Source organism: Chrysemys picta, unplaced genomic scaffold, assembly GCF_011386835.1.
Source record: "Chrysemys picta bellii isolate R12L10 unplaced genomic scaffold, ASM1138683v2 scaf1, whole genome shotgun sequence".
In the NCBI taxonomy this organism is placed as follows: domain Eukaryota; kingdom Metazoa; phylum Chordata; order Testudines; family Emydidae; genus Chrysemys; species Chrysemys picta.
In genome coordinates, this window is record NW_027052708.1 from 3,935,802 (window position 1) to 3,963,678 (window position 27,877).

General features: G+C 48.8%; 1 protein-coding gene across 1 annotated transcript in view; it reads left to right on the top strand.

Annotated features, from left to right (window-relative positions):
- LOC122173448 (deleted in malignant brain tumors 1 protein-like) overlaps window positions 1-27,877 on the top strand; it is a 492,944-nt gene that overhangs the window by 180,290 nt on the left and 284,777 nt on the right. The window contains exon 9 of the mRNA XM_065578734.1: window positions 26,354-26,379. Within this exon, the coding sequence (XP_065434806.1) occupies window positions 26,354-26,379 (26 nt within the window). The remainder of the gene's footprint in view (window positions 1-26,353; window positions 26,380-27,877) is intronic.

Here is a 27,877-nt window from a genome sequence, read left to right on the forward strand (position 1 = left end):
ACGATCCCCCTGCTCAGATAGACCAGCCACCATCTCCTCCAGAACTTGGGTAGTGGAGACAACCAGCTAGATCTAACAGCCACCCTGCTTCCTGAAAGGCTAAGTCAGATCTTGGGAACCTGAGGAACTCAGGGATTGAGTAGCCAGCCAAGTGTTTTACCTGGGCAGGACAATCTCCTGGCATGAGGCTGAAGGGTCAGACAGTTTGTCCAGCCTTTACTGGGCTGTTTTTTTTAATATTCTGTGCTGATGTTTAGTGAATGGTTGAATGAATGTTCCCTCTCACAGAGGAGGATGCAGTGATAGATATTTCTCCGGAGACACTTTTTAGACAGGCCACTAGAGGGCCTTGCAGAAGACGTATACAGCTGCAAGCAAGGAGGAAATTAAGGTTGTTCTGTTATTCACCTTCCCTTTAGCGCCCTCTGAGAATTCAGCAGCAACAATGAGATTGGAAGGCTGGAAGGCTGAGCAGCAACAATGAGATTGATCAGATCACTGGGATCAGGCAGGTGTTAAGATGCTAATGGCTCACTCTGCTGAAACTCACTCATGAGGCGCTAGGTGTCTGCCACATCAGCCATCTCTCCTGTAGGGAGCTGAGACGCTACATTCACTTTGGCACTAACCAGCTGTTGGCATCAGCACATCTGTGGCACTGCACTAACTCTGTGAACTTCCTGAGCCCTGCCTGGATCTGTGGTGTTGGTCACATGCACACAGGGCCAGCATTAGGCCGATTCACCTGATTCCCCGGAATCAGGCCCCGCGCACTCACCCCGGGGGCGGTCGTCTTCGGGGGCCCCACTCCCCTGGCCAGAGCGCCGGCAGAAGCACGGCAAGCACCCCGGCCCCGCTCTCCTGGCTGGAGCTCCGAAAAAGTGCAGCAGCCCCGCAGTACTGCGACCCCGGCCAGAGCGCGGCAGCCCCGCAGCCCTGCGACCCCGGCCGGACCACGGCAGCCCTGCAGCTCCGCGACCCCTGCCGGACCGCTGGCTGGAGCGCGGCAGCCCCACAGCCCCGCGACCCCGGCCGGACCACGGCAGCCCTGCAGCCCTGCGACCCCAGCCAGACCGCTGGCCAGAGCGCGGCAGCCCCGTGACCCCGGCCGGACTGCGGCAGCCTCACAGCCCCGCTCTCCCAGCTGGAGCTCCGGACAGAGCGCGGCAGCCCCACAGCCCAACAACCCCAGCCAAACTGCCGGCCGGACCGTGGCAGCCCCGCAGCCCTGCGACCCCGGCTGGACCACCGCAGCTCTGAGACCCCTGCCGGACCGCCAGCCAGAATGCGGCAGCTCCACAGCCCCACGACCCTGGCCAGACCACCGGCCGGACCGCGGCAGTCCCGCAGCTCCGATACCCCGGCCGAACCGCCGCCCGGAGCGCGGCAGCCCCACGACCCCGGCCAGACCACCGCCCGGAGCACGGCAGCCCAGCTCTCCCAGCTGGAGCTCCGGACAGAGCACCGCAGCCCTGCGACCCCGGCCAGACCGCCGGCCAGACTGTGGCAAGCCCCGCGGCTCCCCCTCCCCCAGCCGGCAATCCGAAGTGCCGCCGCAGGAATCGGGCCCCGCACTTGCTAAAGCCGGCGCTGCATGCACAAAAGGGGAAGGGTTCTCCAAGTGCAGCCAGAGAGAGAAAATCATTATAAAAAGGTTCACAGATGCTGAGCACTCATGGGAATAAGGTAGGAAGTGCTGTAGTGCCAAAAAAAAATAATCATTGGTTAAACTCCCAAACGAAACACCGTATTCCCCAAATTAGATATGGGTAAATTCGATCTACCCTCATTTACTCCCAACTACATGACTGCAGGCAGGTGGCTAGGAATGGGTTTGGAAGCCTAACTCAGGCTGCTATTTTTCAAAATCAGACTCTGATTGTGTTCCTCACAGCTCTTGCTGGTGCTATGACCCAGTGTGTATTTTACCGTAGGTCAGTGGTGGGGAGGTGTGGGCTGTCCCTTGCCACCATCCACACACACACAAAAACACTGAAACCCACAAAGTAATGTCACCAACATAACCCCTAGGGACTGTGAAAGGGAGGAGGTTAGAGTGGGAGATAAGAAGGAGTGGGAGGATAATGCGCAGAGGAGGGGAAGGGGAGTGCAGTCCAGCTGCCCTGCAGGGAACCTTGTTAGCAAGTGCCCAGATCCACAATGCATAAGGACTGTCCTATGTAATGGAAAGCCCAGCCAGGCGTCTGCAAATTGCAGTGGTCAGTGAGACAATCACTAGCCTCAAATCATTTCCTTTTGCCCAAAACTGTCAGGTGGAGCCAGCTGCATCTCAGCTGCCCTAGAGTGAACCCCACAAGCAGATGGTCAGTCTCGTAGTGTGGGTCGGCTTAGCCCCAGTGCTCATCAGAGACAGCAACAGTTCACCCTGTGTGACATGGGAGTCAGCTGAGCCAATCACACACTCTCCCACTATGAATGGGCACTCACCACTCAGGGAACACCTCCTGGCAGCATGGCACAAAATTCAGTCACTAGTCAGTAGAAACAGAGAGAAACAAAAAAGTGTGACTTTAAAAAAATCAAACATTTAAAAATAAAAATTAAAAAGACATCAATATTTTTGTATTTGAAATTTTTTCACCAAAAGGAAATTTCTTCCAAATTTGCTTTCTTCAGAAAAGCAATTTTGATTATTTGTTTTCATTTGAAAAATATTTCATCAGCTCTCCCCTGACATTCTTGGCTCTTGCAAAAGTTAATACATTTCTGACTCTCCTTGGGAACTTTTGAAACAGACTCTTTGGTGCATACAGGAAAGCACATGCAGACATACAGCACCAGAGACATTTGTCCCAAGGTGTGTGTTTAAAAAAAAGAGTGTCCCAATATTCTCTCATTTGAGATACAGAGATTAATCCTTCTGAAAGCCAGATATAACTGCAGAAACCACAGTACCGCATTTATAGGAGACTCAAACTCCCTCCAGCAGGGCCTGAGTGAGGAAGAAAGTGGTTTCTCTCCCACTAATCATTTCTCCTCATGCAATGTTGCTCTTTCCTTTCCTGACTGTAAACTCTGTTATTAGCTCCATCGCTTAAATAAATTTTGTTATAGGAGCTAACAGCAGCTAAAAATCACACATGTGCACTCATAAAAACATACAGTTATACTCAACTGTGAAACCCTGGTAATTTGGGTCTTAGTGTGTCTCTCTCATTCATACATTTTTACATTTTATTTATTTTATTTACTTGTATTATATATTTGCACAGTCCTCAATATACATCGGGGCCCTAATCCTGACTGGGGCTCTTGCCCCTTTTTAACCCGAGTGGCTAGTCAAATTTTAGGGCTCTGGGGATGTTCCACCTGGAAGCAGAAATTGATGGAGAAATTTTCTTTAGTGCCGTCTTGTTTATTTACAAGGAAAGTTTAAAGTCCTGCTTCTCTGACTGCAGGAGGGACTAAGAACAACAGGAGCAGTTCCTTCGCTTACAGCCCCAAGCTGCTCTAGCCAACAGAACCAAAAGCTCTTTGGAGCAGGGGGGTCTGCCCCGTTAAGGGCCTAGGGAGCCAGGGAGCAGCAAGCCCTGGCCTAAGGAGAAGCTCAGCAGGCAGGTGTTGGGAACCAGCTGATCCAGCTGTTCCCAGCTGGAAGATGTAAGAGAGAACCCGGTTCAGTGGGGGGAGGGTGGAGAGAAGGAAAGACAAACATGTCCCTGAGCAGCAGCAGGAGGAGGCTGCCACAGGACAGGTAGAGAGTCAAGCCAACCAGCTGACCTGTGGCCCCCCGAGGCAAAGTGAAGGCCGTGACCCTTGAACTACAGGAGAGTAGAGGACCCTGTAGCATCAGCACAGGTCAGGAGTCAAGACTATCACTTGTGTTACTTTTCCATATGCCTTGTCTTTGTGTGGCAGAGGAATAACAGAGGAGGCTAAAGCAGAGTGGGGTGGGGCTGGTTGTTTGCCCCTAGACTGGTGGACAGGCCGAGTGGATGGGTGGAGAATGCAGGCTGTGTCTGCCACTGCCTAGGAAACCATGGATTCTGAAGCCCTATTAAAATGGATGGGTGAACAACAGCAGCAGCAGTTACTACAACAGCAACGGTGCCAGCAAAAGCAGCAGGGAGCAGCAGCGGTTTATGCTTCGCCTATTAACCCTGGAGAACTGGAGCCCCCAGGTGGGTGAGGGGCTGTGGTTACTTGTGTGGGAGGGAGGAGTTCTCACCAAAATGGGGAAAGAAGATGTTCTTGAGGCCTTTCTCAAAAACAATGAGGAGTCCTTGTAGAGACTAACAAATTTATTTGGGCATAAACTTTCATGGGCTAAAACCCACTTCATCAGATGCATGGAGTGGAAAATACAGTAGAGAGGTATAAATACACAGCATATGAAAAGATGGGAGTTGCCTTACCAAGTGGGGGGTCAGTGCTAATGAGTCAATTCAATTAAGGTGGGAAGTGGACTATTCTCAACAGTTGACAAGAAGGGGTGGAAATCACTTTTGTAGTGCTAATGAGGCCAATGTAATCAAGGTGGCCCATTTCAAACAGTTAACAAGGTGTGAGTATCAGCAGGGGAAATTAGTTTTTAGAGTGATCTATCTACTCTGTCTTTATTCAGGCCTAATTTGATGGTGTCCAGTCTGCAAATTAATTTCAGTTCTCCAGTTTCTCATTGGAGTCTGGTTTTGAAGTTTTTGTTGTTGAAGAATTGCCACTTTTAAGTTTGTTATTGAGTGTCCAGGCAGATTGAAGTGTTCTCCTACTGGTTTTTGAATGTTACAATTCTTGATGTCAGATTTGTGTCCATTTATTCTTTTGCATAGAGACTGTCCGGTTTGGCCAATGTACATGGAAGAGGGGCATTGCTGGCACATGATGGCATATATCACATTGGTAGATGTGCAGGTGAACGAGCCCCTGATGGTGTGGCTGGTGTGGTTAGGTCCTATGATGGTCTCTTGAATAGATATGCGGACAGAATTGGCACCAGCGTTTGTTGAAGGTTTTGGTTCCTCAGTTAGTGTTTTTGTTGTGTGGTGTGGAGTTGCTGGTGAGTATTTGCTTCAGGTTGTGAGGATGTCTATAAGTGAGGAGTGGCCTGTCTCCCAAGGCTTGTGAGAGTGGGGGATCGTCCTTCAGGATAGGTTGTAGATCCTTGATGATGCGCTGGAGAGGTTTTAGTTGGGGGCTGTAGGTGATGCCTAGTGGCATTCTGTTACTTTTTGTTGGCCCTGTCCTGTTGTAGGTGACTTCCGGGTACTCTTCTGGCTCTGTCAATCTGTTTCTTCACTTCCCCAGGTGGGTACTGTAGTTTTAAGAACACTTGATAGAAATCCTACAGGGGAAGATCAAGAATAAGCTCTCAAAACTGGAAACTCTCATAAAAAAACTTATCTTCCACACACACTTCCTCGTGGCTGGACTTTACAAAAACTGGACAAGTCATTTACAAAACACACTTTGCTTCTCTACAGAGGAAAAGGGACACTAAACTATCTAAACTCCTACATGCCACAAGGGGCCACAACAGTGGTTCCCTTAAGTTGTGCAATTAATATTGTTAATCTATCCAGCTATACTCTTAGCCTGACAGAAGAATCTGTGCTATCTTGGAGCCTCTCCTTCTGCCCCACCATCCCTACATGTGATACAGTTCTGCAGTGACCTAGAATCCTACTTTCGACATCTTCAACTCAAGGAACACACCACTAAACAGCAAACTAACCCACTAACGGGAAGAGGGTAGGAACACGGGGTGGGGGGTGAGGGCTCTGGCTGGGGGTGTGGGGTCTGGGGTGGAGCCAGGGATGAGGGGTTTGGAGTGTGGGAGGGGGCTCAGGACTAGAGCAGAGGGTTGGGGTTGGAGTGCAGGTGGGTGAGGGCTCTGGCTGGGGGTGAGGGCTCTGGGGAGGGACCAGGGATGAGGGGTTCAGGGTGCAGGAGGGAGCTCAGGGCTGGGGCAGAGGGTTGGGGTGAGGGCTTCGGCTGGGGATGCAGGCTCTGGGGTGGGGCCAGGGATGAGTAGTTTGTGCTGCAAGCTGCCCCAGGGCTGCAGCAGGGAGAGATGACTCTCCCAAGCCCTCTCTCACCGCAGCAGCCCGGGGCTGGGAGAGAGCACTTGCTCCCTGCCCACCCCCTACCTCTCTCCTCTGCAAGCCCTTGTGGCTTTGTGCGTTCCTTGATAGCCTGCTGTGTGGCCATGCAGCTTAGAGGGAACTTAGGGCCCAACTTCATCCAGAGTCAGAGGGACGACCCTGTCTTGAGTCTTCCATAAGGCCAGTGGACTTGGGCAAATGGATTGTTGAGTGATTCTGACCAGGACACCCCTTACCCCCATTTTGAACTAAAAGGGGATTGCTTGGTGAGGGTGATCCGGGACAAACAAACCAGGGCCCGCTAAACCCAACTCCTGGTCCTCAAGTTTTATCAGAACCAGGTGTTAAAACTGGCCCAAGATGTGCTGTGGTCCTGTCACTTGGGAGTGGAGAAGACCAAAGAGAGGATACTGGCCCAGTTCTTTTGGTGCTGGATTAATCACAACATTAAAGTTTATTGTGCATTCTGTCCACAATGCCAACTGGTGGCCCCCAGCCAGCTCACAGGGCCCCGTCAGTCCTCTTTCATTGGTGAGCAGCCCTTTTGACAGAATTGTCGTAGACCTCTTGGGGCCCATGGAACCAAGTTCAAGCCGTCGTCAGTTTGTTTTGGTGATTGTTGATTATGCCACTTGGTAACCCGAGCTACAGCCCTGTCACAAACACAATAGTTACCCAATTAATGAAAGTGTTTGCAAAGGTAGAGTTTCTAAGATTTCTCCTGACAGATCAGGGCACAGTCTCCACATCCCAGTTAATACCTCAGGTCGTGGTCTCCTGAAAATTTATTCAGTTAAACCTCTGTCACCCACAAACAGACGGCCTGGTAGAGCAATTTAACCATACAGTAAAGGAGATGTTGCAAAAATTTGTAACTAAGGAATCCCATAATTGGGACAAAATGCTCCTGTGTTTGTTGTTGCAATCCAGGAGGTCCTATAATCTTCCACCACTTTTTCAACCTTTGAACTGCTGTACAGCAGACAACCCTGGAGGATATTGGATCTTTCACAGGAGTCTTGGCAGGAACAAGGCACTTCTGGCTAGAATGTAATCCAGTGTGTCCTCAAGTTGAGAGAGAGACTGGATCTGGCAGGGGGCTTTGCTAGGGAGAAGCTGAGTACAATAGAAACGCCGGCCTCTGGGTCTACTAGCTGGGGGATGAGGTTCTCCTGCTGATTCCCTCTGCATAATGCAAACTGCTAGGAAAGGGGCAAGGGCCTTTTGAGATCCTCAGACAAGTCACAGGGAGTGGACTACAAGTTTCAGTTGACGGGCAAGCAACAGTGGTCCCAGTCATATCATGTCAATTACTGAAGCCGTGGAGGGCGCAGGAGATGTGCCTTCTCCTTGTCCTAATGCCTGAGGCAAAACTTGGTCCTCAGCGACCAGAGACCAGGTTGAGCAGAGAGATGCCTCTCAGGGAACACTTGTCCCTGGACCACCAGGAGGAGGCCAGAGAATTGGTCAAGCATTTCACAAATATCCTTCCTACTAAACCAGGGTGGACCCACCTAATTGAACATCACGTACATCTGAAACCTGAGAGCTGTGTCCAGAAGTGCTACTTCCTGGTAGTAGAAGTTAAAGGACACAGTCAAGAAGGAATTACAAATTGTGTTGCAACTGGGTGTAATTGAGGAGTCAAATAGTAACTGGTGCAGGCCAGTTGTGCTGGTCCCTAAGCCAGACCACAGCATTCGCCTTCACATTAATTTTCGCAAATTAAATGCAGTGCCCAAGTTTAATGCCTATCCTGTACCCCAGATCAAGGAGATGCTAGAAGGCCTGGAGAAAGCTCAATACCTCACCCCTCTCAGCCTTACAAGGTGCTATTAGGAAATCCCCTTGGCACCTGACTCCAAGGAGTTAAATACATTTGCTGTGCCCTATGGGCTGTGCCACTCCAGACCCTTCCATTCAGGTTCCATGAAGCTCCTGCGACATTTCAGACCCTCATGGCCAAAATACTTCTGCCCCACCAAGTATATACCACTGCATAGTTAGGCCATGTCTACACTTACAAGTTTACAGCAGCACAGCTGTACCAATACCACTGTGGCGCTGTAAGAGTACTTGTGTAGCTGCGTTATGCCGATGGGAGAGAGCTCTCCCATCAACGTTATAAAACCAGCTCAAAAACGGTGGTTGCTGTGTATGTCAAATAAAGCAAATTCTCTGCAGTGCCCTGATACTTCACTGCCCAGACTTTACTAAAGAGTTCATCTAACAAATGGGTGCATTGCAATAGGGCCTGGGGGCAGGGGCGGCTCTATGGTTTTTGCCGCCTCAAGCACGGCAGTCAGGCGGCTTTCGGCGGCATGCCTACGGGTGGTCCGCTGGCCACCTGGATTCGGCAGGCCGCCCCCCGTGGCTTGCCGCCCCAGGCACGCACTTGCTGCGCTGGTGCCTGGAGCCACCTCTGCCTGGGAGCTGCACTCTCACAGGAATTGGAGGACAGAGACTACCCCATTTTGCCCTTGAGAAAGAAGTTGCTGCCCCAAGAACAAACATACGCAGTCATTGAGAGAGAATGTCTCGTGATAAAGTGGCCTGTCAAGGTCCTTAGATAATATGTACTTGTACTTGTACTATTTATTCTGCTCTCATCTTAGACCACACCCCTTTAAAATGGCCGCATGCCATGAGAGACACAAACCCCAGGTTGGCCCAGTGATACCTGGCTCTGCATCCTGATGCGTTTACACTTTGCCATCGAGCTGGTATCACGCATACAGGGGAGCTGGAACGATTTTTAGAGTAGGGTGGGGGGCTGAGACCCATTCAACCAAACTGTAAACCCGGTATATGATGCAAACCACTTCAAGCCAGGGGGTACAGCAGCACCCGCAGCACCCTAGTTCTAGCACCTAAGCACACATGAATGAGGACTTTTATTTACAAGATGGGGAAAGGGCTAATAATATCTTTTGTTTTAGATGGGGGCTTATGCTTAATGTTATGTTAACTCAAAGATGACTTCAAACTTTTCAATCTCCCTGGGGTTTTAACTCAACCCATGATAAAGTTTTACCCAGCTCATATTAGGGGCCTTCTGAACACTACACTAGTATAAATCATAATAAATATAATGCCTTATTTTAAAGAGCTATGGATATTCTACAGCTCAGAATCTCTGGCCTATCTCAGTGCAATGGCTTTTGCAGGTTTTCATACTTTAAATATCAAATACAATATAGTCCCCAAAGACACTGCAGTATCTGGGGCTGCAATATCTGTCGCATCCATTTAGTACGTTCTCAGAACTAGGCCAAATCCAGACAGATTTTCTCTGTGCCATCTAAAAGCACATCTGCAACCAACATCTGCTAACCATCTAGTGTCTGCACCAAACCCCAGACATGCTATTGGTGCTCAGGATAAGGTAGTTTTGGGTTTTTTTCTTGTTTGTTGGTTAGTTTTTTTCTTTTCTTTTAAGAATGGTACAAGTATATTGTTTCTATGTGTGCTCACAAATGGTTGATCTGTTTTCATTAAAAACAAACTTAAATCATCTTAAGTAGCGACCAGATGTAGAAGAATTCAGCCTGAAAGATAAAAAGCTGTAAGGAGCTGAAAATAGATCCTTTCACATTGAAACACTCAGGCAATATTGACCATAGTCTATAGCACAGGGGTTGCTATGTAAACACAAGATGACAGCCACCCCCCCATATGGTTGGATGTAGCTCTCAATGGTTAGCTCTTGTAGTGAATTCACTCAGTTTCAGCAATTCCTTGGATAAATTTGATTCACTAGAACTGGTGACCTCATATGATCTTAATTCCTCCAAAGTAGAGGCTTCATAGTAGAACTGGCTGAATAAGGAAAAAGATTTACAAATAATCTCAGACAAACAGCTCCAACTCTGTTTGCTGCTGTTCATGAGGTCAGGCCACTGTTCAGATGACTGCTTGGGACTCTTCCAATTACTTTCCAATCTCAGAAATTTCATGAAGTGATCCCAGAAATGCATTATGGGGTCCTTATTAATCACAGTGCATCCTGTGTTCATCTTCTTCTAGAAGTTTCACTCATCCCGTTGAGGAGCAGACACAACACTTTAGGACCAATCACGCACCACAAATAGTGAATCGCTAGTAGTGAATGTGAACAGTTTGCAAACATTCCTTGGGCTTAGAATAACTAAAAGACATTTTTATGAACTGGTGCAGGTGAGTAAACTATACAAAAACCAAAACTCACCACATATTTGGTTTGATAACTAATGTTCAGCAAGATCTATTGCATACCCAGCTTGGTGAAGCAATTTAGATTATGTAAATAGTTAGATTGATGCCCTTTCAATGGATTGGTTCAGAACAGCATGTGAACAGTTCTAGACCAAAAAGGGAGAATGACTGGCCCTTAGGCCAGGTTGATAGAGGTATTTAGGCATTGCTACATTCAGCACTGCAATGCTATGTCTATACTGCAGGCTTCCCATGTGTTGTTCCCATCTCCCCTCCCTGTCCATCCACACTCAAAGCTCTTAAACATGTGTCTAGGGACACATTGAATTTGTGATGGTGTGGATGGATGGGGACATGGGGCATAGTTTACGTTAAGCCTTGATCTTACCTGCTCACCCTGACCTCATGTTCAGATAGTCCTCCAATGTCATTCCCACAATTCCCTTTGCCTGTATTTTCCTGCCCTTCTACTTACTTACTTCCCACTCACACTTTATGCACCAGAAGCTACCTAATGGTTTATTGACCCTTGCTTGGCATTTAACCCTTCATTTTCCACATGGCCTGCTCTAGGTTCTGCACAGCTTGGTCCAGCTCTGCCAAGCAAGCTAGGAGATGCCAACCCTGACAGCTAGAAGGATGGATGGGCCAGAGCATATTGGTTTTTAAACTCTGGCGCTTGCCCCCCTGGGAGGTGGGCCACAGCATGGCTAACAGGCAGCCTCAAGTACCTGACTGGTTGGTGAGAGCTCCTCTCACTCGCTGGGTGTCCTGCTCCGGCTGCTACTTGTAAGAGTCCTTGGACTAGAACCCAGGTCTGCAGAGCCTGGGACAGCTGATGTTCCCACAGCGGCATGGAGAGACCCTGGAGCAACAGAGTCAGGGAGCACCCTGGAGAGTAGGTGCTGCAGGAAGTACCACCCAAGGGACCCAAAGTGACAATCTGAGGCCCTCTGATTGGCCAAGCACCCTATTTAACCCTGGAGGGTACCCCAGGAAGTTGTCTGGGCAATGGCACAGACATTGCTCCTGCTGCGACTCCAGACCTCACCTTGCTTCCTGATCTCCTGTCTCTGACCCTGGTCTGACTCTGACCATGACTCTTGCCTTTTGTCTCCTATTTCCACCCCAGTACTACCTCTGATCTCCAATCTCTGAGCCCATCCTGATTTAGGCTCTGACTCTTGCTTATTAAACCCAGTTCTAGCAATTCCTCTAACGCCTGCTCACCAACTACCGTCCCTGATTTGTGGACCCCAGCCCAGTGGTGACCGCTAGGCCAGAGTGCCTATGCATTGGTGCCTTACAGTTTGCCCACAGCTACTTACTCCACAATCTGCAGGAGCCCCTTAACAGTGATATGGAAGAGGCATCACCCACTGCACCCCATGTGGTACTGAATCTACAGGAGGGGGTCACACAACTCCAAACCAAGAACCATCTGCTGCAGCCCCAAGTGGTGCAGCTCCTAGCTGAAAATAAGACACTCCCTGAGCAGATACCACGGTCCCAGGAAGAGAATTCCATGCTCCAGGGTCGGGTTGGGAGGCTGCTACAGTACCACTGCCCAAACATTTTGATGGGAATTGCAAGAAGTTCAAGAGGTTCCTCAACCAATGCCATCTCCTATTTCTGCTCCACCCTTGAATGTATCCCACCATCCATGCCAGGGTGAGATGAATGATCAGTTTGCTTGCTGGAAAAATGCTGGATTGGGCCTCCCCACTTCTGGAGCACGACAGCCTTCCTCTGCGGCATGGGGCACGGGTCACTTGCTGGTTTACGCTAGTATAAATGGTAGATTCTCTGTAACTTGAAGTCTCTAAATCATCATTGGAGGACTTCGGTAACTCAGCGTGTTGGAGGGTGAGGTTCTGTGGTCTGCAATAGGGCAGACTAGATGATCATGACGGCCCTTAAAGTCTATGGATCTGTGAGCCCTGTGCTAACAGACTGGGACACCTTCCTGCAAGCATTTTCTGCAATTTTTAACAACTCTCCTCATGATCGCTCAGCAGAAGCTGTCTTATGAAGGGTACAACAAGGCCCAGGGCTAGCTGTCTCACACATTGAAAAGTTCCAGCAACTCACAGCTGATATTGAGTGGAATGAGGCAACTCAACCACATCATTTTCATTGTGGACTTAGTGAGGAAGTAAAGGATGAGCTACCCCACACTGAGACCACAACCCACTTGGATGCATTCATTGACTCTCTCTCCTCATCACCAACAGCGTGAATAAAAGGAGGAGAGGAGGGGCACCTTGCCACCGCTTTGCCCACCTGCTACACTGAAAACTCCAGGGCCCAGCCATGATTCAGGTTGATCTGGGCCATTGACACTTGACTCTAGCAGAAAAGGAACAGCAAAAGCACAATAACCGATGGTATTATTGTGCAGCACCCGGACATGCCCTCTCCTCTTGCCCATTGTGGACCTCAACCCGCAAGGAATCAGGAAATAAGTGAGGCTAGGCAGCATGTGGGCACCACCAGGACCGTGTGCTCTGGAACTACCCCCCAGCTCCCCCCGGCCCTCAAGAGAAACTTGATCCAGGACAAGCAAGTCCTCCCCCCACTTCCAAGTACGAATAGTTACATGCCATGGATGGGACCAAGCCGATTACCTCCAAGTGGACTCTGATCAATTCTGAGGCTACTGATAATTTCACAGATGCTAAAGCTGATCAAATGCTACAAGTGCCCCTCTGTTTAAAGCCTTCATAATTTCTCATAGAAACAATAGATGGGCCCTCCTGTCTTCAGGGCCAGTGATGCAGGAACAGTACTGCTAGACACTCTAATTCAGGGTCATTGGGAAGTGCTACAATTCAATGTGATCCATTCTCCACACTTCCCCCTAATACACGGCATCGCCTCATTGAAGCAGCATAAGCTTTGCATCTCCTGGTGAGAAAAGAGGATCAGCTTCCTCTCTGAATACTGCCAAAGGGTCTGCCTGCATCCACCTAAACCCAACTTTCTGGTCCCGGGCTCCTTCAGCCATTTGGAAGTGCTTGTGGATGAACTCCAGTTTGTGGTGGCTAGCCTGAAGTGGTCACTTCCAAGCCTCAGTCCCCATATCGCTGAAAAATATTGGGATTATGCAGACATTTTTGAAAAGAAGAATGCAGACATGCTACCTCTGCACTGGAACTAAGACTGCCTCATAGACCTGCAGCCGGGGGCAAATGTGCCTTATTAACAGATCTATGTGATATCCTAGTCAGAATTGGAAGCATTTCATGTGTACATCCAGGAAAACCTTGCCAAGGGCTTCATCTGGTGCTCTACTTCCTCAGAAGGGGCGCTAGTACTTTGTGCTAAGATAAAGGACAGAAAGTTACATTTTTGCATAGACTATCGGATCCTAAACCAGGTGACAGTCTGAAACTTTTATCCCCTGCCCTTCATTTCGGAGTGTGCAGTGTGTAGATAATATGAAGTGTGCGAGAATTTTCACAAAACTGGACCTCTGCGGCACATATAAACTAGTTTGCATCAGGGCAAGAGACGAATGAAAGACTGCCTTTAGATCCCGTTATGGACACTTGAATATTCAGTAATGCCATTTGGGCTGACCAACACTCCTGAGACATTACAATACTTCATGAACGACATATTTAGAGACATCTTGGGCCAGTAGATAGTCATCTATCTGAATGACATCCTTGTGTTTTCAGATAATCCTGAGCAGCATTGTTACCACGTTCGTTCCATCCTGGAAAGACTACAGAAGCATGGCCTGTTCGTGAAATTAGAACAATGTACCTTCGACCAATACTCCACAGAATTCTTGGGTTATATCTTTCCTCTGAGAAGGCATCAAGATGGACTCCCAGAAGGTAGAGGCCATGCCCAGATCCCACCGGGTCTTACAGTGCTTCTTGGGCTTTCTCTGTTTTCACCAATGGCTCATTCCAGGCTTCTCAGGGAAAATAACCCCCAAGACAAACCTCCTTCTCAAGGCAGTTAAATTTGAATAGTTCAGGGCTGCTCTCACCACCGCTCCCATTCTAGCATTCCTGGCCCTGGCCCAGGCATTCGTATTAGAAGCCGATGCCTCTAATATAGCCATTGGGGCCATAGTCTCCCAGAGGCATGGTACATACCAAGCATTGCACCCGTTTGCCTACTACTTCTGAAAACTCATCCCTGCTGAATAGAATTATGATATCTTATATAAGGAACTACTCACAATTAAATTGGCCTTCAAAGAGTGGCAAAATTAACTTGAGGGAACCCCACACCCAGTGCAAGTCTTTTCTGACCATAAAAACCTTGATATTTGTGTAAGTAGGCTTGAATATTATTCTTCTCTTGGTTTGATTTCATCATCACCTATCGCCTTGGAACCAGGAATGGGAAAGCCAATGCCTTATCCTGAAAGGGGAAATACTACCAAGAGGGTGAGGAGTCTAACCAAGAACTACCTTGTTTCCTAAAACCTCACAACTTCCTTAGTGCCACAATATGTCAAGACTTACTTGATCTAATCTGATCTGCTTCATGGAGTGTTCCATTATCTCAGGAGGTGACTGAACAGCCTGAACAAATGAGAGCCAGAACCAAAATGCAATGTTCCATGCAAGATGGGATCACTTACATGGATGGGTGCATATTCGTTCCAGTGGGACACTCCTGGTTAGAAGTGCTCCATCTCTGCTCTGACATGTCATTGGCAGGCCACTTTGGCTGCCTTAAGACTTTCCGCACAGCTTCCCATTTCTTCTGATGGCCCCATTTGTAAGCTGAAGTCCAGGACTGCATTGACTCTTATGACCTGTGTGCACACCAAGGTGACTTGTACTAAGCCCTTTAGTGCCCTAGTACCCCTGGAGACTCCATCTAGACGCTGGGCCATCCTCACCTTGGACTTTCATAGTGGAAACCCCTGACTCTGATAACCACACAATGGTCTTGATTATCGTGCGTCATTTTGGTCAGTTGGTCTACTTTATCCCCTATAACAGCCTGCCCTCTGCTGAAACAACAGCTTGACTCCTAGTGGTTTATGTGATCCATATTGAGGGACTTCCTGGCTGTATCACATTGGACCGAGGCCCAGAGCTTGTCTCAAACTTTGCTCATGAAGTGTGCTGGGTAGTGGATGTTCATTCTTTCAGCTCTTCCATGTATCCTCTGTGACGGGATGCTCCCCTCCCATCCGGGATGCCACCTGATGTACTGGGGTCCCACTGAGCCCACCCGTTCCACCAGCCTGGGCTCCATCACCCTGTCCTGCAGTGTCCGGCCCTCAAGCCTCCTCTAGCACACACATAGGTAGGGCCACACCCAGCTTCAAACAGTCACAGAGACACTGAGATCAGTGCTGTGTGGGAAGACTCAGCACAGGGATTGCTCAGCACTCAAGTGCACACCCCCTCTGAAGTGTAAACCCAAAATTATATTATCTTGCACTGTAGAGAAATCTATACAGCATAAACTCATGAAAATTGCCCCCTCCCTCAATATGGAGGCAGATATACACAGCTTCTCCCCCCCCCCCCCCCCGCCCCATATGAATTGCACAAACTGGTTTATAGAAAACAAAAACAAGTTTATTACTAGAAATGCAGATTTTAAGTGATTATAAGGGATATCAAACAGATCAAAGCAGATTACTGAGCAAAATAAACAAACACGCAAACTGAGCTCAATGCACTAAAGAAATTGGCGACAAATAGTAAATTCTCACCCTAAATGTTGTTTTAGGCAGGTTGCAGAGTTTCTTGAAGACAAACTGCTTTTGCTTGCAGCTTAAAGTTCCAGGAATTTCTCTTCACAGGCCAGACCCCTTTCTCAGCCTGGGTCCCTGTCCTTCTTCCCCAGAGGAGTCTTAGGTGTTTCCAGCAGTCGTCCTGGGTGGGGAATCTGTGAAGAACCAGCAACGTTGATTAACTCACTCCCCAGCATTAAATAGGATTTTAATATGGTAGGAATCCTTTTGACAGGTGTCAGAGTAACAGCCGTGTTAGTCTGTATCCGCAAAAAGAAGAACAGGAATACTTGTGGCACCTTAGAGACTAACAAATTTATTAGAGCATAAGCTTTCGTGGACTACAGCCCACTTCTTCAGATGCATATAGAATGGAACATATATTGAGGAGATATATATACACACATACAGAGAGCATAAACAGGTGGGAGTTGTCTTACCAACTCTGAGAGGCCAATTAATTAAGAGAAAAAAAACTTTTGAAGTGATAATCAAGTGATACTGGGCTAGCTTGATTATCACTTCAAAAGTTTTTTTTCTCTTAATTAATTGGCCTCTCAGAGTTGGTAAGACAACTCCCACCTGTTTATGCTCTCTGTATGTGTGTATATATATCTCCTCAATATATGTTCCATTCTATATGCATCCGAAGAAGTGGGCTGTAGTCCACGAAAGCTTATGCTCTAATAAATTTGTTAGTCTCTAAGGTGCCACAAGTACTCCTGTTCTTTTTTTAGGAATCCTTTGTTTCCCTGTTTTGTCCCCACCCCTACTTCAATCTCCCTGGTCACTCAATAACAGACCTAAAAGTGGCAATTATTCTACAAGAAGACTTCAAAAACAGACTCCAATGTTAAACTGCAAAACTTGAATTAATTTGCAAATTGGTCACCATCACATTAGGCCTGAATATAGACTGGGAGTGGTTGGGTCATTACAAAACCTAAACCTAATTCCCCCCCTACTAATTTCCTGTTACTGTTACTCACATTTTCTTGTCAACTGTTTGAAATGGGCCACTCTCATTACCACTTCAAAAGTTATTTTTCCTCCCTCGGTATTCTACTGTTAATTGAATTGTCTCATTAGACTGACCTCACACTTGGTAAGACAACTGCCCTCTTTTCATGTATATATACCTGCTCCTGTATTTTCCACTCCATGCATCTAATGAAGGGGGTTCTAGCCCATGAAAGCTTATGCCCAAATAAATTTGTGAGTCTCTAGGGTGCCACAAGGACTCCTCGTTGTTTTTGCTGATACAGACTAACACGGCTACCACTCAGAAAGGATACATGTGTAACCCTTCTGCCCATCTAAGTTGGCAGCAACAAGGGCTGGGTTCTGTATCTAGGGGTTCCGTTTCAATAACGCAATGCAAAACCGGCTCGAGCCCCCACCCAGTGACCTGGGACAATTAAAAATCACCTCCTGGGTGCCTCTAAGAGGCAATACTTCCCCTCTCGCAAGCACGGAGTCTGAGTGTGACAGAAAATGTTTAATAACATGAGGTAAACGACAGCAGCATTAAATTGGAAAAACACCACAAACAGGATTCATAACACAAACCATGAGCAAAAAACCCACCCCAGCAAATTGGGCTGTGTCCTTTCCCTTTGGGTTCTTGACTCCAGCAACCCAAAAATCACCCAGAGTCCCCAAAGTCCAACACCCCCAAAGTCTCTGTCCTTGGTCAGTGCAGCCCCAGAGTAAAAGGGGAGGTGGGCACGCAGGGTGTTAAGGGGCACTTTATGTGATCCGAGGCCGTTCCGCCACAGCCTTCACCATGAGCCAGTCCACTTCCTGCCATCCCACAAACTGCTCCGCTCTACAAGCTGCTCCGCTCCGCTCACCGACCTGTGTGCCACTCCAGCCGTCCCCGCAAACAGCTCCGCTCGCCGTTCCTTGGGCCGCTCCAACCTAATGGAATCAAAGTTAGCTCTGACATTCAACAGTGGAGAGAGAAGGTCATGCAATTGGTGTGTCAAGCCCTCAGAAGGGGGCCCATACCATCAAGTACAAATACCCATCCTCTCTCCATTCACTGGGAGTTGTAACCCATGTCCCTTGTCAAGCAAGTGCTACTTAGGTAATGGTGAAGGACTCACTCAGTCCTTCTGTCATACAACAGTTCCACTGGCCTTGATTCACAGAATCAGGGTAACAAAACTTTATTCTTCCTGCCCCAATAACAGAGAAAACTGGGGATCCCACACCAGCCAAAGTAACCACTTTGAGTTGCTGTTGTTTCATGCCAGGCGAGTGGGTGTGCCTATGCAAACAAGATCAGCCCCTGGAGTTCTTTTCCACACTCGCCATAATTCACCACCAGCTGTCAGGGTAGATCTCATCCTGACTCTGCTTACATCCTCCCCCCAGCCGAGAATTTGTCGTCCCGACAAATCACACTCCCTATTATACCAACTCACTGGTTCCCTCCAAAGGGCCTCAGATAGCCCACTTTATCTTCCACAAGCCTGTGTGCTAAACATATTGGTTCCTAACTAGTCACCCTAGGTGCATCATAAGTCAACCATTTTACTGGCCTTATTATCCTGTCTTGTCTATTGAGAATCTCTGTTGCCATGGTAAGGGGGACAGCCTCTTGAACGACAGATGGAGAGGTTTCCTTTGAGGGTCCCTCGGCTACTGGCATAGGCCCCTGCATTTCTAGTTCTAACAGTGGAGGGTCCAAGGTGCCCAGGACATCCTCCACCTGTAAGTCTCCACTGTCCAATAACCTGGGTGTGTCATCACATGGGGGTCCCACCAGTGGCTCAGGGGTGTCAGGAATGGGCCTAAATACTTCTGCCATGGAGTTTAGGGCAGAAGAGGAGGAGCTCTCTTTTGATTCAGCTGATTGAGACTGAAATCTTGTCTCCATCCCAGGAGACACCATGGTTGTGTCCTCCTCCTCAGACTCACTCTCGGATGTGCTGCATAGGGGTAGGTTAGCTGCAGGGTGCTGGCTGTCCACGTTGGAGGGCAGCTTTGGTCCAGCACCTTCATTCTGCCTGGTTGCCCTGTTGTGGCCCATCTCATAAGGGGTGCCTACCAATTCTCCCACAGGGAGCAAAAGGTTTCTATGCACTGTCTTTGTCTGCCCTGGACCCTCTTCAGGTTTGATCTTGTAGACCAGCAGGTCTCCTAGCTTTTCCATCACCAAATAAGGTATTGCCTTCCATCTGTCAGCTATCTTGTGTTTGCCAGCAATACCCAAATTTCACAGCAGGACTCTGTCCCCCAGCTGGAGCTCTTGCAAACGTACCCTAGCATCATATTGATGTTTGTTGCGGTCTGCATTCTTCCGAGCTGCAGATGTAGGTAAGTGATAAGCATCCCGCAGCTTTTCTCTTAGTTGGGATACATATTGCTGATGAGTTTCATAGCTATCTCCATCCTCTGATACACCAAAGCACAGGTCTATGGGTAATCTTGGTTCTCGCCCAAACATTAAGAGATATGGGGGGACTCCTGTAGCATCATTCTTTGTGGCATTGTACACCAGAAATGCGACATGTTGGCTCCAGGTTGCCTTCTGCTCTGGCTGCAAAGTCCCCAACATATCTAATAGGGTTCGGTTGAACCTCTCTGGCTGAGGATCACCTTGCGGGTGATAAGGCATTGTCCTAGTCTTTTTAATGCCCGCTATCTTCAGCACCTCCTTCAGAAGATGACTCTCAAAGTCCCGCCCCTGATCCGAGTGTATCCGGGCTGGAAATCCATAAACTGAGAAATATTTCTCCCACAGTACTCGAGCAACAGTGGTGGCCCTCTGATCACATGTGGGATATGCCTGCGCATATCGCGTATAATGGTCAGTCACTACTAGAATGTTCCCAATATTCCTCTTGTCTACTTCTAAAGACAAGAAATCAATGCATACCAGCTCCAGAGGTTTGTTGCTGGTGATGTTCTTCAGATATGTAGCCCTCGTGGGCAGAGTTTTCCTTTGAACACATCGAGCGCAGGTCTCACATTTCCTGCGAACATCGTCAGCCATCGGAGGCCAATAGAACCTACTACGAATAAGTTCCAGGGTCCTCTCCATCCCTAAATGTCCAAAGTCATCATGCAGGGACCTCATGGCCAGGGCTTTGTACTCTTTTGGCAGCACTAGCTGTGTTCGTTGCTTTTGTAAAGGGTCTGTGGTCACTCGGTGTAGCACTCCCTGAATCAGTTTTAGTTTGGTCCATTCTCTCAATAGTAGTTTACCCTCCGGGTTAGGTGGGACAACCACAGCTGCGCTTTGCCCCTCCCTTTTGGCAAGTAGTGTATCACGAATGTCAATATCTTGCAGCTGGGCTTCCTGCCAGTCAGCCGCATTGAGCATGGGCAAAGGAGATTGGTCCAATGCAATATAGTTCACTGAAGCCGAAGGCACGCATTCAGGGGGCAGGCCCAAAGCTTCTGCAGCACATCCATAAAGACTCTCATGGGACTCTGGCTCCCAGCGACTCACACTGCAAATACCCACAGATGGAGTGAGGGCTATCACAGCAACTCCTGGTGCCTGTGGACGCCTGGACAATGCATCTGCATCTACATTGCTTCTCCCTGATTGGTATTGAATTCTGAAGTCATAGCTAGCCAAAGCGGCCACCCATTTTTGCCCTGTAGCATCCAGCTTAGCACTTGTTAACACATAGGTCAATGGGTTGTTGTCTGTCCACACCTGGAACTGAGCACCATATAAGTAGTCTCGAAATTTCTCAGTGATAGCCCATTTCAAGGCCAAGAACTCCAGCTTGTGGGTGGGATAGCGAGTTTCACTATCAGACAGTCCTCGGCTGGCAAAGCCTACAGGTTTACGTCTTCCTTCCACTCCTGTACAGTACTGCTCCCAGGCCCTCCAAACTGGCATCAGTATGCAGGATAAATGGCTTGCTTGGGTCAGCAAAGACTAGGACCGGAGCATGAGTTAGGCAAGTAATAATTTCTCGAAAAGCCCTTTCACATCGCTCATCCCACCGTGGCCCAAATGGTTCGAAGGGGCCATAGTGTCTCTGCACAGGAGGCTTTGGGGACCTCCCCTTATTCTTGGTCTTAGATTTGTTCCTGCTGGACTGGTATCCCCTGGTAAGATCATTCAGAGGTTTTACAATCGTAGCATAGTTTTTCACAAATCTGCGGTAGTAGCCACTAAACCCAAGCAAGGTCTTGAGTTCTCTGTAGTTACTTGGACATGGCCATGTAGTGAGTGCTTCTATTTTATCGGGAGCAGTACTCACACCCTCTTGGGACACGATGTGACCCACATACTTCACTGAGGTCCTGCAGAACTGGCATTTGTCAATTGAAAGCTTCAAACCATAATCCTCTAACCTATCAAGCACTTTAAGAAGTCTTTCTTCATGCTCCTCCAAGGTTCTTCCAAACACAATCAGGTCATCCAAATAAACTAACACTTGCAGTAAATTCATGTCTCCCACAACTTTCTCCATAAGATGTGGAAATGTGGCAGGTGCTCCAGAAATCCCTTGGGGCATGCGTTCAAACTGATAAAACCCTAATGGGCAGATGAATGCTGTCTTCTCCTTATCTTCTTCACTCAGAGGGATCTGGTAGTATCCACTCCGAAGATCCAACACAGAGAACCACTGGCTTCCCAGCAAACAGTCTAAGGCATCTTGGACTCGGGGCACTGTGTACTGGTCAACCACAGTATGGCGGTTTAGGGTGCGGTAGTCAATACACATCCGGATTTTTCCATTCTTTTTACAGACCACCACAATGGGTGAGGTGTATGGGCTGTGGGACTCTGTAATGATGCCATTCGCAGCCAGCTCCTGAAGATGTTGTCGCACATCTTCCATCTCGGAGAGGGCAATCCTCCTAGATCTCTCCCTGAAAGGTCGAGAGTCATGTAGTCTGATGTTGTGCTCTACTCCTTTTGCACATCCCACATCCCAATCATGCAATGAGAACTCCTTGGATCTTTCACAAAGTTTCCTCCTCAGGCGATCTTTCCACTCCTCGGACAACGGTGAATCTCCAAAGTCAAACTTTGCAGGGTCTATTGTCGGAACTTGAGTCTCACACTGGGGTTTTACAATTGATTCAGGCTCGAAGAGTCCGCTATCTTTTGTCCTTGCTTCACAACAACATCTTGACTTGTTTCATTAGCAATCAGTATAGTCACCTTTTCCTGGGCTTCAGCAGGTAGGGTTATGACTCCACTGGGAACCAGCACTCCTTCCGGGAGCTCTCCTTCAACTGGCTGCTCTACCATTGCTAATGCCCCTTTACTGCCTTTCAGCCGGGTACTCATGACAAGCACTTCTTGCTCCGTCCTTGCAGGCACTACTAAGGGGGTTGTGCCCATGTACTTCAGTGCCCCAATCGGTAGCTCAGATGTCTCCTTTTTAGCACCCTCAATCTTCCTATAGGCTTCAGCACAAAGCGTATGGATCATCAGGGTATTCAGGTACTGGTCCCCAGCCCGTTGTCTGCAGTAATCCGCGAGCACCTTGAAGAGACTGGAGTTGGTCCCTATCAGCACAGACACATCAGAGGTCCCTTTAGGGTCAGGGCATATTAATGCAGCTGTGTCCACCTCTTCTCTTACCCCAGCAACCTCCTCTGGGAATTCCAGGTGCACTATGACATACCCTTGATAGGGGTATTCATCCATGCTGAGGCCACACAGACCAACGCCAGTCAGTGGCTGTATAGGCAGGTGCCTAAGCATTTGTTGGTAGAATGACTGAAATATAATAGTCACTTGAGATCCTTTGTCAAGCATGGCTTTACACTCCGCCCCTTCAATCTTCACCATGACCTCTGCTCGAGGCCCTATCAGTCCTGCGGGGATCCCAGCTGGACGGTCTTTTCTGGGGGAATCTTCAAATCCTGCAGGCCTGGGTGGTCCCCGTCCCCGGACTCTCTGGCAGCTACTGGATCTCTCCCAACTGATCCTCAGTTTTCCATACACTAAGGAGGGGTTTTCTTCATTATGGCACTTGGCAGCACTGTGTCCATCCTGACCACATCGGTAGCGGAAGAATTGTCCTTTCCCCCTTCGCCCAGATGGGATGGTGGCTCTAAACGCTGACTTCTCCATCGCCACAGTCAGAGGCTCCTTATTCCTGGAAGTCTTAGCTCGATCAATGGTGCTTTGCAGTTCAGCTATCCGTTCTGTCAGGACCTGCATTTGTTGGGCAAGTTCCTCTGTGGTGCTCACCATCAGTACACTGGCCGTTTGCAGTGGTGTTGTGCCGGCTGGCTCCAATGTTTAGGCTTCCCAAAACTCGCTGGCAGCCTGCCTTTCTTCCTCTTCTCTGACCTCCTTTATCAGCTGGGAATAACTTGGGGGATGTTCCCGTCGTTCTCTTAGCCAGAGATGGAGTAGAATCGGGTTCTGATACTGAGCTCCTCTTACAATTTGAGCCAGTCTGGTCCGATCCATCTGTTCAGCAGTCACTGCACCCCTCATGACAGCTCTCTGAAGCAGTCTCTCCAGCCTCTGTATATAGGCTGAAATCTTCTCGCCAATTTGCTGTCGGGAATTAAGGAACTTACAGTAACGGTTTTCAGGGCCCTCTACGCTCCCAAAGGTATGATCAAGGGCCTCTAGGCAGTCCTTCACACTGACCCCAGGGTCAATGAGCTTCAGGGTGCGAATCACATCTAATTCTGGGCCACTAAGGCTCTCTATTAGACATCTTCGCTTTTCTGCATCGGGTACGGCCCACTCCTGCAGCATTTCAGTGGTATGCTCCAATCAGGGTTCGAACTTCTCTGCCCCAGCAAATAATCTTAACTCACGACAAGAGTTTAACATAGCATGGGTCAGCACAACCTTTTCCAATATTTGCCCCAGTGCTTTTGCCCAATCATTGGCTGAGGCTGTGGCCCCTGAGCTAGAGGCTGCAGGGCCGGGACCCAACAAACCTGACATATTAGCCATTATACAAACAGTAATTTCCTCAAAATATAACCACAATTGTTTCCCAATGCAGTGGGGCACTCAACAGGTGCTTGCGAGGGGTACTGACCCAGGGAGATCCCGGACGAGCCCCCAAAAATGTAACCCTTCTGCCCATCTAAGTTGGCAGCAACAAGGGCCGGGTTCTGTATCTAGGGGTTCCGTTTCAATAATGCAATGCAAACCTGGCTCGAGCCCCCACCCAGTGACCTGGGACAATTACATATCTACCCCTGGGTGCCTCTAAGAGGCAATACTTCCCCTCTCGCAAGCACGGAGTCTGAGTGTGACAGAAAATGTTTAATAACATGAGCTAAATGACATCAGCATTAAATTGGAAAAACACCACAAACAGGATTCATAACACAAACCATGAGCAAAAAACCCACCCCAGCAAATTGGGCTGTGTCCTTTCCCTTTGGGTTCTTGACTCCAGCAACCCAAAAATCACCCAGAGTCCCCAAAGTCCAACACCCCCAAAGTCCCTTGGGTCCAGCAACCACCCAAAGTCTCTGTCCCTGGTCAGTGCAGCCCCAGAGTAAAAGGGGGGGGGGCACGCAGGGTGTTAAGGGGCACCTTACGTGATCCAAGACCAACCGGCCGTCTCTCCGTGGGGTTCCACCACAGCCTTCACCATGAGCCAGTCCACTTCCTGCTGTCCCACAAACTGCTCCGCTCTACAAGCTGCTCCGCTCCGCTCACCGACCTGTGAGCCGCTCCAGCGATCCCCGCAAACAGCTCCGCTTACCGTTCCTTGGGCCGCTCCAACCAGCCCCGCACCGCTCGCTGCTCCTCCAGTTGTCCCCACAAATTGCTCCACTAGCTGCTTAGCAATATAGCTTCAGGCTCTCCCACTAGTTAACACAGCCTCAGTGATCTCAGCTCTTAATAACTTTAGCTCTTTTGTGATTTCAGCTCTTAGCAATTTCAGCTCATAGTAGGGGAGCCCCAGTGCTAGTGCACCATTGGCCCAAAGTGAACTCAGCATAGCAGCGTGTAACTAGACTCCTAATGGAATCAAAGTTAGCTCTGACATTCAACAGTGGAGAGAGAAGGTCATGCAATTGGTGTGTCAGGCCCTCAGAGGAGAGAGGGGGGGGGGACATACCATCAGGTACAAATACCTGTGCCCATCCTCTTTCCATTTACTGGGAGTTGTAACCCATGCCCCTTGTCAAACAAGTGCTACTTAGGTAATGGTGAAGGACTCACTCAGTCCTTCTGTCATACAGCAGTTCCACTGGCCTTGATTCACAGAATCAGGGTAACAAAACTTTATTCTTCCTGCCCCAATAACAGAGAAAACTGGGGATCCCACACCAGCCAAAGTAACCACTTTGAGTTGCTGTTGTTTCATGCCAGGCGAGTGGGTGTGCCTATGCAAACAAGATCAGCCCCTGGAGTTCTTTTCCACACTCGCCATAATTCACCACCAGATGTCAGGGTAGAGCTCATCCTGACTCTGCTTACATATATATACAAATAAGATAATTATATTCAGTAAATCATAACCTTTCATATGAGCCACCTTGCATAAAATACATCTTAGTTATGCCATATTCATATCATAAGCATATTTCTATGAATAATATGGGACATGTCACAACCTCCCCAAACAAATGGGCACACATAGACGGTGAATCAACTATTAGAGCAATACCTAAAATGCTTTGTTAACTACCATCAAGATAACTGGTTCTGCCTCCTTCCTTAAGCTGAGTTCTCATACATCAAGCTGAATATGCCTATGTGGGGGAGAATCCGTTTTTAGCAAATTACGGGTTCCACCCTAGCTTTCACTTCTCCTTGACAGCAGCCTCCCCAAACCCAGTAGTTGCTGTCTGGATCCAACAAATTCACCATATCCAGGAGGAGCTTAAGGACCACCTCCAAGATGTGAAAAGGTACTACAAGCCATATGCAAATAATCGACATCAGGAGGCCCAGCTGTCCGTGTGGATGGAAAGGTCTGGCTTGCAAAAAAACACCTCCATATGAACAAGCCATACTGCAAGCTAGACTCCCAGTTCCTTGGACACTTCCAGATTTGTCAGCAAATCAACCCCATCACCTTCAAATTGCAACTCCCTCGATCACTTAAGATACATCCCGTTTTCCATGTATCCCTCCTGAAGACTTACACAAAGGACCCCTTTGCCAATTGGTCTCAACAGCTGCCCTGCAGGTCCAGGTCCAAGGGCATGGGGAATACATAGTCCATGCTATCCTCATCTCGAAACTGCAGAGGGGGGGACTGTACTACCTAATCGATTGCGGAGGCTAAGGTGCTGAAAATATTCCTGGGAACCTGCTGCCCATGCCTAGGTCCATGTTCCTGACCCAGTAAAAGGGTTTAATCAAGACCATCCAGGCCCAGCACCCACCCAGAGGAAGAGTGCCCCGAAGAGTGGGGTGATATAAGAATTCATTGACTAGAACCTGAGTCTGCAGAGCTGGGGACAGCTGATGTTCCCACAGTGCCATTGTGAGGCCCTGTGGAGTCACAGCCAGGGACCACTGTGGACAGTAGGTGCTGCAGGAAGTACTGCCCAAGGGATCCAGAATGACAGTACCCTGAGGTCCTCTTATTGTCCAAGTGCCTTAACTAACCCTGGAGGGAGCCCCAGAAAGTTGTCTGGGCACCCACACAGACATTGGGCCTGCAACGATTCCACACCTCACCTCACTTCCTGATCTCCCATCTCTGATCCCAAGCCTGACTGACCCTGACTCTTGTCTCCTGACTCTAGCCTGGTACTACCTTTGATCTGTGGTCTTGGACCACAGCCTAACTGACCACAATTCCTGCTTATTGAGCCTGGCTCTAGGCCAGACCACCTACACCCCAGCCCCTTACACTGCTGTTGCGCTGGAGGAGCGATGAGGAGGGAGGGGCGGGGAGCAGTGGGATGTGGCTACTCCCTGTGCGAGGTTTACGGACCCATTCCAGTTTGCTTGCATCTCTGGGGACTGGTGCATGTGCACCCCTTAGGAGTTGGCTCCTCCCTGCCTGCACAGGCTGTTGGGTGTGTGTGCTGGGGTCACACTGGGTCTGGAGGAGTCTGTGGCCTATGGGTGGTTTGGGGGAGGGAGTTCCATGGGTAACACCACAGGAAGGGGAGCAGATGGGTTGTTTTTGTCCTACTCGGGCTGTTCCCCTGGGGCATGTCCCAGGCAGGGGGTGCTCGTGGGCTGGGAGCATTAAGGTGTTCTGACCAATGTGGGATCCAGGACTCCAGGCATCCAAGAAGTTGCTTTTCTGTTTGGAGGGAGGGAGATGCATGGGGGGCCATGGGTCTCTGAAGGAGGGTGGAGCATGACAGAAAAATTTGGGAATCTCTGGGTTAGTGAGTGTCCAGGATCCATTTTCAATGGACCTGGTTTGGGGATGGACCTAAGGAAGAGCCTGGAGAAGGAGCAGCGCAGAGCGAGCGACTGTATCCACAGCTCGATAAGAATCAGATCTGCCCCATCTTTATTATTACAATGGGGGAAAGGGTAGTGTAACAGGGAGGGATTTCTGTGTTGTGACCAATACAATTATTGCTATGGAGGATATTGCATGCAGTAGGATGGGATTAGCTTCGCCTAGGGTTGCTACTTTTGGTTGGATGTATCCCTGGATAGATGGAATTCCTCTACTTGCCTGGAAGCGTAGCCTTGTCTTCCACTCTGGGATCTCTAACAGACTGATATTCTGCAAGGTTTCCCAGTTTAAAATTATGTTAAAACCAATACTGGTCCCAGGCCCCAGTAGGATTCCCATCCTGTTTCATTCATAATGTGTGAAGCTGAAAGCACATCACATTGAACAAATGAGACTGCATTAAACCCTGTGCACTGCTCTGTCCATGTGGCCAGGTTACTTCCAGCCTAACTCTCCCTGTTCCTTTTGTCCACCTGTCTGGAGTGTGAGCAACAACCTCTGGGCAGACTGATAAGAAGCAGGGCACAAACCCCAAACTGGTTGTGAGT